Below are 16574 nucleotides of genomic sequence, written 5' to 3' on the forward strand. Positions count from 1 at the left end.
TGGCCTGAGCTCAGGGGCATGGAAGTGGTGTCGTGGGGCGGCCCACTGTCCCACTGGCTAGCCCACTGGTCCTCAATGTGAGATCAGCAGCAACAGAAGCACCTTGGAACTAGTTAGAAACGCAAATTCTCGGTCTCCACCTTGGACCTACTAAGTCAGAAACTTGAGGCAAGGTGCAGAAATCTGTATTTGAACAAGCCCTCTAGATGAGTCTGATGCACGCTAAAGTCTGAGACCCATCAGACGTCCCCCTGTAGGCAACAATGAGCCATGGAGAGGGGAGGAACAGAAGGAGGCAGGATCTGACTGTACTTCATGACGATCACTGGGCTGGTAAAAGGCCCACATCTGAAAGCTGGCCCCACGCTGGAGGAAAAAAAAAAAGGAATTTCCTGGCAGTCCAGTGGTTAAGATTCCACACTCCCAAAGCAGGGAGCATGGGTCCACGCCCTGGTTGGGGAACTAAGATCCCACATGCCACACAAGGCTGTCAAAAACAAACAAAAGCTGGTCCAATGTGAACCCTCAGCTCTAGCAGGACAGAGCTGCAGCGTGTAGCAGAACCATCTATCTTCACATGTAAGGGAGGGGCTCCTGGAAAGTCAGAGACCCCTGGGGGACACAGAGCCTGCTGCCAGGGTGACCACCTGTCACTTGGAGAAAGAGGGCAGCACCCTGCAGAGGGTCAATGAAGGGGAATTGGTTATCATGGCAACTTCCCCTCAGGTGGGACAGGACAAAGGAAGAGGAAGTCTGTGGTCCCTAGGTATCCACCCCATCCCCAGGTGGGAGCATCACAGTCCTGGGTTCCTCCTCAGACCGCATGTAGCCCAGCATCTCCTTCTCTGTCCACCTGGGCCCCAAGTGGCAATCTCCTCCCCTCCCCATCATGAGGCCACACTGTCCTGCCACAGTCTAAGGGCTGGGGGGCTGTCTCCTTGGTTACAGCCCAGGCCCTTGTATCCATGGTGACCCTCTCTCAAGAGGCCCCAGATCCTCATCTGCTAGGCCAGCGATGTCCTTTGCCAAGGCTGGTTCTGGGAGCAGTGACCCAGATCAGGAGTAGGGCCCTTCCATTCTTTCTTCAGTTGGCACATGGTGAGACAAAGAGGTATAAGATGATTCAACACATTACCTTCTGCTAGGAGATGGACACAGAGGGTGCATTAAATAGCTTCCAAGGGCCAACTTGAAGATCAGGAGAAAGCAAACTGCACCCTCAAACCCAGTGAAGTACAAAGCACAGGAGGGTTCTAGAGTCCGAAAGGCCTGGGTTTGAGTCTTGGTGCAGTTATCTTGGGCAGCCTGTGTCACTTTTTGAGCCTCAGTTTCCTCACCTGTACACTGGAGATATTAGTATCTACCCTCTAGAGTCCCTGCAAGATTCAGTAAGAAAATGCGTCTGACTGAGAAGCATAGTGCCTGGCACCCCACTGCGTCTTATCTTCCTGTCCTCAGGTTCAGGAGGAGGAACGCTGGCTCCCTCTTTGCTGGTGGGACCCCCGCTGGTCAAGAGCCGTGGCTCTGGGCTCAGAAGCACTCCATAAACATCGACTGCTCGTGCTGTTAGTATTACTATTAATCAGCCGTCAATGAATGGTAAATTGCTTCCTCCAGGTAATTTACATTTCCTATTGTCACTGTAATCTTCATTCAATGCAATCTGATACAGGGATGTTTTCTAGAAAGCAGGAGCCATATTGTGCTTCTTAGTTTTCCTGCAGTGCCTGGCTCCGGTCCTGGCAGGGGCACCTAAGCAGCTCAGCATGGAAAGGTCTTGGAAATCACCTACTCTAACTCAGCGTGCAAGGCAGAACGCTCTCTTCCCTGGCTTTATCAAGCGCTTGGACGCCTCCAGGGATGAGGTCCTTATTCCCTGCTGAAGATGGACTAGGGCCTGGGACTCCATGGTGGCTGAGTTCCGTGGGGTGAGCAGGAGCTGAATGGGCAACTGCAGGAGTTGGGGTGATGGGAACTCCCGGGGCCACCCCTACGCCCTAGCAGCCCCCCTTCCTCTCCCACTGAGAGCTGATAATAGGAGTGGTTCTAATTATGCTCTAATTGCTTTCTTCCAGGCAGTTTTCTCTGGAGCCAAAGAGTTCAGAGTTCATGAATAAATGAAGAGGGAGGAAGCAGAAGGGATGTTTATCGATCCACAAATCTCCGTGTGCCAGTGTCTGCCCCACAAACGCTTGGGCATGCAGCTGTGTACAGCTGCATGTATACATGCATACGTGCGTGCTAACTCACTTCGGTTGTGTCCGACTCTTTGCAACCCTATGGACTGTAGCCTGCCAGGTTTCTCTGTCCATGAGATTCTCCAGGCAAGAATACTGGAGTGGGTTGCCATGCCCTCCTCCAAGGGATCTTCCTGACCCAGGGATTGAACCCTATCTCCTTATATCTCCTGCATTGGCAGGTGGGTTCTTTACCCTAGCATCACCTGTGAAGCCCCTGTATACATACATACAAACACAGAAATATACAGACCACAGGCCCCAGATACCTCTCTCCAAAGGACTGGTGGGGGGTGGGGAGTGGTAAAAGGAAGGTAACAAGAAGTGTGCGAAACTGACTTTGGGTTCTAGTCCCAATTCTGCCATTGACTTGCACTGTCCTTGTGTTAAGTCGCTTTAGTCGTGTCTGACTCTGTGCAGCCCTGTGGACTGTAGCCCGCCAAGCTCCTCTCTGTCCATGGGATTCTCCAGGCAAGAATACTGGAGTGAGTTGCCATGCTCTCCTCCAGGGAATCTTCCTGACCCAGGGACTGAACCTGGGTGTCTTACATCTCCTGCATTGGCAGGCGGGTTCTTTACCACTAACTTATGCAAATCCTAGTTTTCCCAGCTGGAGAGTATGGAGGGGAAGTGATGTGTCTTGATACCCTCCTCTCAGAAGACCCAGCCTTTAGGGCTTCAGTGAGTACCATCCAGCTAGACAGAACCGTGGGTGAGGGCACTGTCGCCCTCAGACTGCCCTCTCATCTGGATGCCTCCTTCCCTAAGAAGAACTGGCCAAGCAGCCAGGGCCTCCAGGGAGGTGGCAGGAGGAACTCACGCATGTCCATGCTGGCAGGATGCCTAGTAAAGATAAGTAGGGGCTCTGGACTTGAGCTTTTGGGGCCCTGGGCAAGGCACTTGAACTTCTTGAGTCTCAGTTGCTTTGTCTGCTAAACGGGAATGAGAGATTCTGTGTGATGAAGGTTCACCCAGAACATATAGTGAGTGGTCTTAGCCAAATGCTTAGCATACAGAAAGCATCTGGTAAGTGGCAGTTATTATTGAGAATACTGTCAACACCATACAAGGTACAGATCGATGCCTTCATAACACATGAAGAAACTAAGGCACAGAGAGGTTAAACACCTTGCCCCAGACCACGCATTATATGACAGGATTTGAACCCAAGCCCACCTGACCCTGAAGCTCTGGGGTCCAGTGTCGCTTCTCTGCTGTGTTTGATCATTCTGGGCCCCAACAGTTGGCACATAGTCAGTACCAGCTCTTAGGGACATATGGATATTATGGCATACAGTATCCATAATATGCTGAATGACAGAGAAAGGAGGTTAAAAAAAAAAGAGAGAGTATAACAATATGCTCTGTTTACAGTGACCAAGGTTGGGGCAGATTATTAAAGAACTAGACCAAGATTTCCTTCAAGGTCAAATAGAAGGGCTGGATCTGAGAGACCCCAGGACTCACCCGTGGCTGGGGCCAGGCCGGGTGGTGATCAAGGGGTTCTCGGTGTGTACTTTTAGAAGGAAATCTTTTCACCCTTTATGACTTCCACTAAGAGGCCAAAGTTAGCCATCCTGACTCTGGCATCAGCCAGACCCGGCTGTGTCACTGCCTTGCCGTGTGACACAGGGCAAGTAACTGCTCCTCTCTGAATCTCAGAGGCCTCCTCTAGGAGGTGAGGAGAAGAGCGGTCCAGCTCTGGGGATGTGGGATGACACAGGTGAGGCCACATGCTAGAGGCCAAGAGCGGGATCTGGAGTCAGCCTGCCAGGTTTGTATCCCGGCCTGACATAACTGCCTGTGGCCCTGGAGTCTGCTCCTGGAAAACGGGGCTCGCAACTGTCTACCACACGGGGTGCAGCAAGTGTGAATAGGCTACTCCAGGTAAAGCAGTCGTGACATTAGGCAGTGCTTTGAAACGCTCCGTAAATCTTCTCTATTGGACATTTTACACATGGCGAAACTGAGCCCTGGAGCGGGGCGAAGACCTCTCTGAAGTCATGGAGCCAGTGCACAGCAAAGCCAGGCCCGTGCGGGAGCTGGCTGTGTGCACAGCTCCTTGTCCAGCCTGTGTCCAGACTGGGGCTCGATAACCTCAGACCTTTCACAGCACCTGGGCCATCCTGCTCCAGCCTCGAGGACTCTGGGGCGGGGGGAGGGGAAGCTGACGCTCCTGCCTCCTGCCCTCCCAGGTGGCTCTGAGGCTAGCTCAAACCAGCGGGGTATGTCAGAGGGCAGGGAGCACCTGGCTGGCCCCTCCACTCCCGGGCTGGCCGCCGAGACCTCGGAAACAATCCAGGGGTCCAGGACCAGAACACCATTTGTCAGCCCTGCATGGTGGTAGCGGGCTTGTCTCCATGGCAACAGTGCAGTGTGAAGGCATCCTGGCAGCACTGGGGAGCTCGCTGAGTAGTATAAACAGAGGCTGCAGTAGATTACACGCCTATTATGAGCAGTCTCGGGCTCTGAGCACTGGTAATTATGCCTAATTGTGCATTTAATTGTGTAATTGAAAACCCACGTCTCTGGTTCAGGCTGGGGCTGCAGAACCTAACACCCCCACCCCCAAAGAAAGAGGCGTAGAAGCCACCCCACCCTAATAATCCCAGGGCTGCCTCTCCATCGAGGGCTACGGGTAGCCGGAGTGAGCATGGAGTAAAGTACCTGCAGACTTCTACTCTTCCCCACTTCAGTGCCAGGAGCTCAGCCAGGCTCTGTGATTTGGGGTGGTGGGGGAGCAGGCTCAAGGTAAAGGGACATGGCGAAAGCACAAAAGTGCTCACAATTTTCATTATTCATAATATATACCATTTTGTACGATAGCCACTGTCCTCTCAGGACCTAGAATCAGCATCTCGTGCCTCCAAAGGACTCAGATCATCATTAGATCGGTACACATCCAAGTCATCCAACCTACATGTTAATCCTTAATCACTATGAGAGACAGGGAACTCACCACTCAATGGTCAGCCCACCAAGGCAGAGCCTCTGTAGTTTGAAAACCGCTGATAGAGTTCAACACCCTCTCCTCCATCCCCTGGTTTCATAGACTGGAGAGAAAGAGGCCCAGAGAGGGACAGGGCCAGCTCAAAGTTGCACAGCAAGTGAGTACCAGAATCCTGGGATTCTGACTTGCAGCTGAGGGCATACTTTGTACCCTAAAGTGACCAAGAATCATGGTTCTGGGCAGCAGCAAGAATCATGCCCAGAACTTTGTAGATGCTTCATAAATATTTGCTGAATGCCACTCAGGGTAGGGTTAGTTGAGGCAATGTTTGCCCTCTTACCCGACAGTATTTTATCTTCCTGGGGTGAGGAAGTTCCCCTGAGGTGGGCCAGGAGTTAGTGATGGGTTAGAACCTCCTGCTCTGAGCCTCTGTAGCCTGAGACTTGATTTTACAACCAAATATGCCATGTGGGCATTTGGGAGAGGGAATCTCATTCAAACAGACAGCAGAAGGAAGAGGTTCCCTGAGTCCTGGACAACCCAGGTGTCAAGCTCAGGCAGGTCTTCGGCGGCAGGAGTCCCCTCCTCCGCCCAGAGCCTGATCCTCCCATCAGTCACCACAGCCTGCAGCAAAGTGGGCTGATGTGGCAGCAGCTCTGATCTCCACCCAGGAAAGGACGGAACTCACGGATGAGTCAGAGCTGCAGAGGTCCTTTGAGATGAGGAGTCCAACCTTCTCCCTTTACAGCGGGGGACGCAGAGAGCCACGCTTCCTCTCTGATCTCCTCTGAGTGAGTGCTGGCCTCTGTGCCCAGAGCTCTCTCTGCCTTATCTCAGGTCACCCTCACTGTAGTCCCAAGAGAATGTGCTATTATCATTCCCATTTTAGGCAAGAGAAGATCGAGGGACAGTAAGGCGGAAGGCCACACAGATTTAGCAGAACCTCTGCTTCAACTAGTTTAATAAAAGGACATGTCCATTTCCTATCCCACGATATTCAGGTTCATAGAATCTGCTGTTTCATTTCCAAGGCATTCCAGAGTGAACCCTGGGACTTCCCTGGTAGTCCCGTGGTTAAGAATCCACCTTCCAATTCAGGGGACGCAAGTTCGATCCCTGGTAGGGAAATGAAGATCCCGCATGCCATGGGGCCACTGAGCCCAAATGACTGCAAACTGCAGAGCCCACGCGCTCTGGAACTCGAGTACCACAACTAGAGAGAAGCCCATGCACCACAACGAAGACCTCGCATGCTGCAACCAAGACCTGACACAGCTAAAAACAAATAAATATATAAAAATTTATAAATAAAAAAATAAGAAAATTATAAATAAATTTACTTAAATAAACGTACTTTTAAAAAAGAGTGTGAACACTCTGTGGGCTCCTAGGCAGCCTATTTTATCTCCAGGAAGGACAATTCTTTGAGGCACATTACTAGTACCCTGATTTAGAGAAGTGCAGGTGGAACCTCACAGAGGTTAGGTGTCTTACCCAAGGTCACCCAGCTATAAAGAGACAAGAGATGGAACTCAACCCCCAGTCAGACGACATAGCTAAAGCTCTTCCCAGTTGAACTTCCTGCCTCTGGATGTACTAGCTGCTTTGAAAGGCAGGGGCCAGGAGACCAGGGTAAGCCATCAGAACGCACAGCCTCAGCAACTGCTCTTCCAAAACCCCAGTACTTGGCTGGCACAAGTCCCAGGGAGGCGTGCTTTGCTGCCTGAGGCTCTCCCTCGGTCTCTGAATCACCATCCTTCTCCCTCTCCAGGACCAGCAGGGAGACCAAGAGCATAGGACTGGGGTCCCCCAGACCAAAGCCATCTCCACCCGCTGTGGCCAGGAGCCGGCCTTTAAAAACACACCTCTGCACTTCCCCGGCGGTACAGTGAATAAGAGTCCACCTGCCAATCCGGGGATACGGGTTTGATCCCTGGTCTGGGAAGATTCCACATGTTGTGGAGCAGCTAAGCCCATGCGCCACCACGACCAAGTCCGCGTGCCTACTGCCTGTGTTCCACAAGAGAATCCACCTCAATTAGAAGCCCATGTGCTGCAACAAAGAGCAGCCCCCTGCTCCCCCCAACTAGAGAAAGCCTGTGCAAAGCCACGAAGACCTAGTGCAACCAAAAATAATTTAAAAAACCCCACATCTCTGGTCTCAGCCTGCTTCCCATCACTCACTACTCCCTGAAACTAGAGGAGAAAAGAGACTTCAACCATCAGAGCTGACCATCTCTACTTGGTCCAGATTTTGCAACTATTCTCAGATCCTTTCCCCTTGATCATTTATGTGATGCCGAGACTGTATCTTCTGTTTCCTTGGCAACCAGTCATTTCATTCTTCTGACTTCAGTATGCCCATCAGTAAATGGGTATAAAGACCGTCCCTATCTCATTGAGTTGGTATGAGGGCTGATAAGTCTTCAATACAGGTTAATTTCTTGGGTAATTTGTTCTTAACCTGTGTCACAAATTCTCTTAAACCTAACACAGGCCTTGCAGTGAGTAGAAGTGGGGATGCTGGATGGGGTTGCAGTTGAATAAGCAGCTCAGAAGGTCTGGCATCTAGTCATCTAGTAACAATTCTTTACGGATGAAGGAAGATTTAGATTATTCCATCAGCTTCTACATCCTGCATCTCCCAAATCCTACAGAGGGCACAACAGGGCATGCAAGGTAGAAGGTGTGGAGTTCTAGATCTGATGTGTGAATCCTCTTCTGTCCCCAGTATACAGGTGGCCGTGGATAAGCCAGATAGTAACAAGGGACAAGGTATGTAAAATGCTTAGTGTAGTGCCTGGCTCACAGCACACACCAAATAAAAAGGAAATTGTTCTTATTATTTTTTCTGGCAGAACCACACATTTTCCATATAAAGAAACTAAGACTTGGAAAGTTAATGGGTATGAATCTGATCACTAAAATCTCTAATCCAGGCAGAGATGGGAGCTGAAGTGACTTATCTGAACCTCAAGGCCACAGGGAGCACTTGCCTGGGCCAGTGCTGTCGGATCATCAGCTCAGGGAACACCCTCAAACTGCCATGGGGTACCATGGTTATTCTGATTACTTTATAGCAGAGGCTCAGAGAAGGTAAGAGACTTTCTGGAAGTCACAAAGCAAGGCAGCAATGTCTGCCTGATCCCGGAGGTACTGGTCTTTCACCCCTCTATGCCAGATCTCAGCTGCTGCTGCTGCTGCTGCTAAGTCGCTTCAGTCGTGTCCAACTCTGTGCGACCCCATAGACGGCAGCCCACCAGGCCCTGCCGTCCCTGGGATTCTCCAGGCAAGAACGCTGGAGTGGGTTGCCATTTCCTCCTCCAGTGCATGAAAGTGAAAAGTGAAAGTGAAGTCGCTCAGTCGTGTCTGACTCTTAGTGACCCCATGGACTGCAGCCTACCATGCTCCTCCATCCATGGGATTTTCCAGGCAAGAGTACTGGAGGCCAGATCTCAGAGTGGCTGCCATTTATGGGGTACTTATGTCAAATTCGCCCAGGCACCCACCCCTGCAAAGGAGCAGAACCAGGGTCGTATTTTGCCCCCTGCCCCAATCCAGGGTCTTGAGGGTTGTTTGGCCTTAGTCTGTCCATCTGCAAAAGGGACTTGACTACCTGAGCCCCTATGTTGTCCAAAGGGGTATAGGGAACAAAGAGGGCCAGTGCTCTGACTCTGAAGCCGGCCCCTCCCCAGGAAGCCCTGAGCATGCAGATGCAGCTGCTTCTGAGCACAGGCCCCTGCAGAACCCAGCTCCCTCTGGTCTTCACCATCACTGCTGCTAATAACGACATCAATCAGGTTGACCACGTTTCACACCATTACTCGCAGCTCAGCAGGAAGCAACATATTTCCCCCCCCTCATCCACTACCTTCCAGAAAGCAAAGAGCTTTCCAGAAGGGAAAAGAATAAAATCGGTGGGTTTTTTTTTTTTTTTTTTGAGTACCTAGTATGTACACGGCAGCTGCCCAAGCCCTTTTTCCAACTCTGAAGGGTAAGGATAACTCTTTCTCTTGGACAGAGAAAGACACCGCAGCCCAGAGGAACGAATGCATGTGCCCAAGGTCACCCGGAGCAGGGACAAGAACAACCATGGCAATGATGTATTACTGACCACTCACGGCTCACGGAGCCCGGCAGGTGCGTGATCCTACTGAAATAGTACCATTTCAGTTTTCAGATAAGGGAACTGAGGCTTGACGCAGTGAAGAGATCCGAGGCCACAGGCTGTTGAAGCATGAGCAGCAGAGTGACACAGGGCAGAGAGGGTGGCTCTCTGCTCAGGCCAAAGAGCGCATGAATCTTGGTTCCGTCACTGACTAGCTTAGACCTCTCTGAGCCTCGGTTTCCTCATCAGAAAAAGGGGCTAATAAAAACCTCTATCACATTTTGTAGGGTAACAATAAGAAGGATAAAAGCTGTAAAATAGCTTACGTTTATCGATCGTTGAACACACACTAGGCACTCTGCCAAGTACGTGACATATGTAAGCTCATTGGGTTAAATGAGGTAATGCATATGAAGTGCTTAGCACAGGAGTCCAGAAAATGACGATGGTGAAGAAATTGATGATGATTCCCTTGTGTAAATCTCCTTGGTTCATCCTCTTACTGGAAGAATAGCATAGCCTGCAAGGTTTCAGGAAGGAGGTGAACCAGGAAAGAAGGGCAGGGGAGGTAAATGGGAAACACACAAAAATTAGGAATAACATTAATAATGTCAAGATGATACACCAGGAAAGGAGAAAGCAAGGGACCCAAGATATTCCACATAGTGGAACCAGACTGAGACACACGGAAACCTCCAGGCCAGTCCAGACATCCTCCCAGTGTGCCAGATGGGCAGAACTAGCAGGACCCTAGAGACACAGACCAGTGGTTCTTCCCATTTTAAGATGAGGAAAAGCCAAGGCTTGCAGTAGGGAAAAGACTTGCCCAGGTTCACCGGATGTCAGTGAGGAAGGCTTGAATCCAGGCCTCCAGACTCTTAGCTTCATGTCCAATTTCGTGCTGCTTCCCACAAAGGAAGAGTGCAGGATGGCCCTTGGATATGTCTGGGTCACAATTCCGGGGAAGCATCTCAGGATACACATCATTAAGATAATAACAATACAGACTTCCCTGGTGTCCAGTGGTTAAGAATCTGCCTGCTGACGCAGGGGACACGGGTCCGATCCCTGGTCCAGGAAGACCCCACATGCTGTGGAGCAGCTAAGCCTATGGGCCACAACTACTGAAGCCTGCGTGCTTTAGAGCCTGTGCTCTGCAGCAAGAGACGCCGCTGCAGTAAGAAACCCATGCACCGCAACTAGAGAGCACGCCCCGTTCTCCGCAACTAGAGAAAGTCCGAGTGCAGCAACAGGCCCAGTGCAGTGAAAAAAATAAATTAAAAAAATTTTTCTAAAAAGATAACAACAACAAAAAGTTACAGTTTAAAAAAAAAAAAGTTACAGTTTACTGAATGCTTACTCTGTGCCTGGCACAGTGCAAGCTATATGCATTTAACCCTCACAACACCTCTAAGGATTGGGCACTCTTTTCTTTTTTAAAAAATATTTTTTTATTTTGGGCTGCACAGGGTCTTTGTTGCTGCTCAAGCTTTCTCTAGTTGCAGAGGGCGGCGGCTACTCTCTAGTTGAGGTGCACAGGCTTCTCATTGCGGTGGCTTCTCAGTTTCCGCAGGTCCCAGGGTGCAGGAGCCTCAGGAGTTGCAGCACGTAGGCTCAGTAGGCACAGGCTCCAGAGCACAGGCTTACTTGCCTTGCAGCACGGGGGACCTTCCCGGACCAAGGATCAAACAGGTGTTCTGCACTGCAAGGCAGATTTTTAATCACTGGACACCCAGGGAAGTCCCCCGGGAACTGTTTCTATCATCTCCATTTAACAGATGACAAAACGTGACTCAGAGAGGCCAAACAACTTGCTTATGATCACACAGCTAGGAAGTGACAGAGCCAGGACTCAATCCCATGTCTGTCCTGTCAAACTCCAGAGGCTTGTCCCCTGTACTTGTCTACCTGAACAGTTCAGCCCTCACCCGCTTCTTCCACCTCTAGTGCACCCTCACATCCTACTCCCTCACCCAAAGCAAGTCTAACCCAACTCCAGAAGTGTTTAGAACTGGGCTGTTTTATTGTAATCATCAAACCCCACATGAGAAAGAAAAATGATACAGTTCTTCTGCAAAAGTTTTTAGCTGAGAAACATTTAGCGGCCTCTTCCTTCTCTGCCCCTTTCCACTGGATGAGAAAACAGGCTCCCTTCTCCCTGGGATGGTCAGGTTGGTGAATTCTACCATCCAGGAGCACATTAACGAGACTGCGAGGCAGCAGAGGCTCCTGGGGATTAGCGACAGCTGAAGGGACCCACTCTGCAATCGCCCAGACAGAGCAACAGACCCAAGAGACCAATTTCCAAGTCCCTCCTTGGAGCACCTCCCCAGATTATCTCATGGAATGCTCACAAGCTACCCAAAGGCATCCAGCTAAGACTCAGAAGAATCAGAATCCCACCCAGGTCTTGTCGGATTCCAGAGCCGCTTATGCTGGGGAGCCCTCCAAGTGGAAAGGTGGGTTTAGCTGAGCTAGGGAGAGCTACGGAGGCAGGTAAGAGAGAAGCAGGGAGACTGCCTCGCCACCTTCATTTATCTACAGAGAAGTAAGCACCCCTCATCACAGCCAGAACTACTTATTTTCCAGTAAAGAAGGCAAGGGAGGATGCTGGTCAGCTGCCTGGCTTCATAGCCCCTAACTAGAGAACTCAGGACCAGTAAATTCATAGGATTGTTATGATAATTAAATGAGTTAATACATGGAAGAGTGCTTACAAGGGCACCTAGCACCTAGTAACTGTTCCCTAAAGCTAAGGACTGTTATTATCATCAACAGAGAATACGGTCGGTCAAACTGTTAATACTGCTTATCTCTGGAGTATGGGACTGGGCATAGAAGGAAACGTCTTTATCTTCTGCTCTATTTGGTTATTTATTGATTTAATCATTTTATAAAATGTGTATGTTACTTTTCTTTCTTTTTCTTTTTTATTTGCAGCAAGTGGATCTTAAGTTGCAGTAAGCAGACTCTTAGATGCTGCATGTGGGATCTAGATCCCTAATCGGGGCTTGAACCTGGGCCCCCGACATTGGGAGCGAGAAGTCTTAGCCAGCGGACCACCAAGATGTCCCTGTATATTACTTCTCTAATAAGAAAAAGTCCTAGTTTAAAATTTTAAAATAAACTCAGAAAGAAAATTCCTTGGAAAGTTTCAGCACTTTTTGGAATTTTATGTTCTTGAAAGGAGATAAAGAAGGGTGTTTCTACCGGGAGCCAGGAGTTGCCAAGTAACTGATTCACTCATTTACTTTACAAATATTAATGGAGTGCCAGGCACTGTTCCAGCTGCTGGGGATTTAGCACGAACAAAACAGATAATCTCTGCTCTTCTGGAGTTTCCATTCTACCTGATCTTAATTAATCCCCCCTGCCAACCTCAAGGATGAGCAATTCACAGAGAGGCTGACCAAGATGTCACTTGCCCTGCAGCCCACAGCTGGGAGCAGGGCTCCAATCTTCAGGGCCCAGCTGTTTGGGCCACTGTCCAAGAGGGCAGGTCTGTGGATGGAGTGTTCGGGGCTGGGGTCCCCAAGAGGAAAGAAGAAAGATGAATGGGGTGTGTGTATCCACACTCAAAGCTTCCTTCTGCTTTACTGTATGTACACACCAGTGGTGGAGGAAGGGCAATGGATGCAGGCAAAAGTGGAACCCAGACCAGACCTCTTTACTGGTTAGATCTCAGCTCTAGCATAGGCAGGAGATCCTGGCCTCTCCTTAATCACTTTCCCAAACTCACTTGCCAGAGTCTGTATTGAGGGGCAGAGCTGGTCCCCTTCAGCCCCCAAATTCACTCCCCTCGCTTCCCTGAGACAAGAACCTGATTTCCCTGAGCTGAGATTATGTACAGTGTCCCCAGGTACTCCCACCCTCCCTGGGCACCCAAGTATCTCCACTCCCATCCTTGCCAGCCCTATCTCACCCACTCCACCCCCCCACACCCCGCCCCTCTGGTGGAAAGACTGACAATGCCTATCGCTAGGGTGGTCACAGCCAAAGCAGGGAGGGCAGTCCCGCAGCTGGTTGATCAGCTGGCCCAGGACCTAGTAGCTCCTTGTGACCCTCTCCAGGGAGGGGCTCTTAGGCCTGTCCAGTCAGGAGGGTGGAGGCAGGCAGGAAGAGCACAAAAGAGTGAACGGTTCTTGGAGTCTAAGAGCCCCCACACACAGATGAACATGGACCAGAAATGGTCAGAGATCTAGACACATACCAAGGAGAAACGCGGAGAGAGACACACACAGGAGCAGAGAGTTTGTGAGAAACGCTCAGTGGGGCGGAGACCAGAGGCAGAGACCCACGCAAACGAGTGATCTAGAGGAAAACACACGGCAGGAACCTCAAGGGATCCACACACCCGCCTCGGACACACCCCCAAGCCCCGGAGAACCACACTCCCACAGCGCATCTCCCCAACAGGAGGCCACTCGTCCAGTGCGGGCCAGTCGCGTGGAGCCCCAGGCGCCGGGCGGGCCGGGGACTCGCGCACAGGACGCACTCGGGGACCGGGGAGCGCCGGGCGAGAGGCGCACACAAAGAGACAGCCGGGCCAGCAGGAGCAGGCTCCGCCCGTCCTCTCCGTGACTCCAGACCACCCCCAACCCCGGCGCTCGCCCCAGACCCACACCCAGACCCACACCCCACCCGCTCGCCCCGGGACCCCGCCCCGCCGCGCCCTACCCTACCCGGCCCGGCCGCCCGGGCGCGCGGCGCTCACCAGCTGCAGGCAGCAGAAGGCGACCAGCGTGCAGCGCCCGCTGCACTTGCCCATGGCTCCGGGGGTCGCGCGCGCCGACCGCCGCGGCGCCCCTCTAGTTCGGCGGCCGCCGCCTCCTCCGTGCGGCGCGGGCTCCGCGTCCTCCGCGCTGGGCGCCCCGGGCGGCGGGGCCGGGCGCCTTAGGGCCGGGCCCGGGAGCGCCGGGTCCTCAGGGCTGGGGCCGGCCGCTCGCGCTCGGAGTCCATGGTCCGTCCGCCCGCGCGCCGGCTCTGCCGCGCCTCCTTTGTCTGGACGCCCCGCTGCCGGGCGCGCCTCCCGCCCCGGGGCGGTTGGCGGGGAGTGCGGAGAGGGGAGCGCAGGCACCGAGCGCGGCGCAGCGCAGAGCAGCACTGCCCAGCTGGGGCAGCCGCCCGGGTGCTCGGCGGCCGCGGTTTCCCGGCCCCACCACGTGGCTCGGCTGCCGCGGCTGCCGAGAGGGAGGGCAGGACAGAGAGAGAGAAGGGAGAGAAGAGGAGGGGAGGGGAGAGGAGGGGAGGAGAGAGGTGGGGCGGGGCGGCCAAGGAAGCGGAGGGGTGGGAGAAGGGGTAGGGAAACCGAGAGCAGAGCCGAAGAGGCAGGGAATGAAGTGAGCAGAGGGCAAGCTTGGGTCAAACCCAGACTTCGCAGCTCGCTCGCTGTGTGACCTTGGGCAAATCACGTCACCTCTCTGGGCCTCCGTTTTCTTAACAAAATAGGAGCAATAATGATTGCTGTCGTGTTGCCACAAAGATGAAATGCAGTTATGTGAATCAAGAGCTTAGTTCTGTGCCTGGTCTCCCGAGAGTGTGGAGCATGCCTCTGTCCACCTTGTCTCCAGGGCCTGGGGCTCCAATCTCGGCCTCTATTTCCTTCTACTCCACTTCCCATATCTGCTACCCATCCCAGCCTTCCTCCAGAGTTCTTCCTTCTCTCATTTCCTCTACTGACATTTACTGAGCCCGACCTGACTGCATACACACCCCTGGGGCCCCTATGATCCAGAAATGAGCCCTGCAGCGCTGTTTCGGGACCCACTGAGCTTCCCAGGCTAGGGAACAGGCAGGCTCCCAGGGGCATGAGCACAGAGTTGCCTGATGGCAGAGGTCTGCCCAGGGGGCTGTAGTCCACGTATCCCAGGCAGCAGTGGGGAGGGAGTGAAGGACTTGTCAGTGGAAACTGCCTTCTCCAAGACAGCCCCCCTTGAAAAGCACTCAAACTCTCAAACACATCCCCAATCCATTTACTCATTCCAGCACCACTCCTAACTTCTTACAGTCGTCTTGAGGACTAGCATCACTCAAGTGGGTATCTCTGCATTATCCTCGGGGGCTTCTCTATCCCATCTGACCTGTCATTATATTCTATGAACTTACCTTCCAGCTCATATCTATGGAATACCTACTAGGTACCAGGATCTCCACTGGGGGATAAGGGGATGAACCGACCTCTGCATTCACTGAGAGAATAGTCTAGAGACAGATTGTCATCAAAACCAGAAAACATACAAATACATAATGAAAAATTCTGGTAAGTGCCTTAAAAGATAAGGAAGAGTAAAAGAATAAGGAGGCTGTAATTCACGTTTGGAGACCAGGAAAGCCTCCTTTAGGACATGGCATTGATACCCAGATTTAGAAGGAAAGGCCAAGGTGAAGAATAGTGTTCTGGAAAAAGAAACAATGTTTTTTTTTTTTTTTTAATTTATGTATTTTTGGCTGCATCAGGTATTAGTTGGGGCACTGCAGGCTTAGTTGCCTGAGTGGCATGTGGGAGCAATCCCCTTCCTTGCAAGGCAGATTCTTAACTATGAGACCACCAGGAAAGTCCCCAAGAATGAATGTTTCTTATTCTTTCACCCTTTCTCCAGTCTCACTAGCACTCTGGACACAGAAGACACAATGACATAGACCTTAGAAGACCTATGCTTCTGGACCCAAGCAGCCTGGGTTCCAGTTGCAGCTCTGCCACTTTTGTGCAGCTTACAGAGTGAAGGACAGGGAAGCCTGGCATGCTGCAGTCCACGGGGCTGCCAAGAGCTGGACACGACTGAGCGACTGAACAACAACACAGAGTGAGCACTCAAAGGCATAAGTTCTCATATGACTGGTGAGATAATCTGTGGAGTCCAGTGCAAAATGAAAATGCAAGGCTCCTATGGCTCATTAGGAATGAAAACACAGCAGAGCATGAAAACAAGCACAGGGTGTGTCCCACGTGATGCAGAGGACACATGCCCCCGAAGCCAGCCCTGTCTTCTTCCTGGATTATCAGAACGGTCCCCTCACTGGTCTCCCTCCTCTACCCACTTGTCAGCATGCCACTAGGTACTTTAATTTATTGTATTTTTTTGCCACATAGTTGTGGTTTTTTAAACTGCACTATACAGCATGTGGGACCCTAGTTACCCAACCAGGGATCAAATATGTACTCCTTGCATTTGCACTGGATCACCAGGGAAGTCCCAAAGTTAGAGTGTGAAGTCGCTCCATTGTGTCCGACTCTTTGCGACCCCGTGGGCTGTAGAGTACAAGGCTCCTCCATCCATGG

The 16574-nt window shown here is 51.8% G+C and overlaps 1 protein-coding gene across 3 annotated transcripts in view; it reads right to left on the minus strand.

Annotated features, from left to right (window-relative positions):
- Positions 1 to 14496, minus strand: part of NKAIN1 (sodium/potassium transporting ATPase interacting 1) — a 48183-nt gene extending 33687 nt beyond the window's left edge. Inside the window, exon 1 of one of the 3 annotated variants that reach the window (XM_070384390.1) lies at positions 14010 to 14496. In XM_070384390.1, the coding sequence (XP_070240491.1) occupies positions 14010 to 14063 (54 nt within the window). In that variant the 5' untranslated portion in view covers positions 14064 to 14496. The remainder of the gene's footprint in view (positions 1 to 14009) is intronic. The other 2 variants (XM_070384385.1, XM_070384381.1) reach the window with 2 other exon arrangements.
- Between the last annotated feature and the right edge of the window lie 2078 nt (positions 14497 to 16574).

The sequence above is a fragment of the Bos mutus genome, chromosome 2 (genome assembly GCF_027580195.1).
Source record: "Bos mutus isolate GX-2022 chromosome 2, NWIPB_WYAK_1.1, whole genome shotgun sequence".
NCBI lineage: Eukaryota > Metazoa > Chordata > Mammalia > Artiodactyla > Bovidae > Bos > Bos mutus.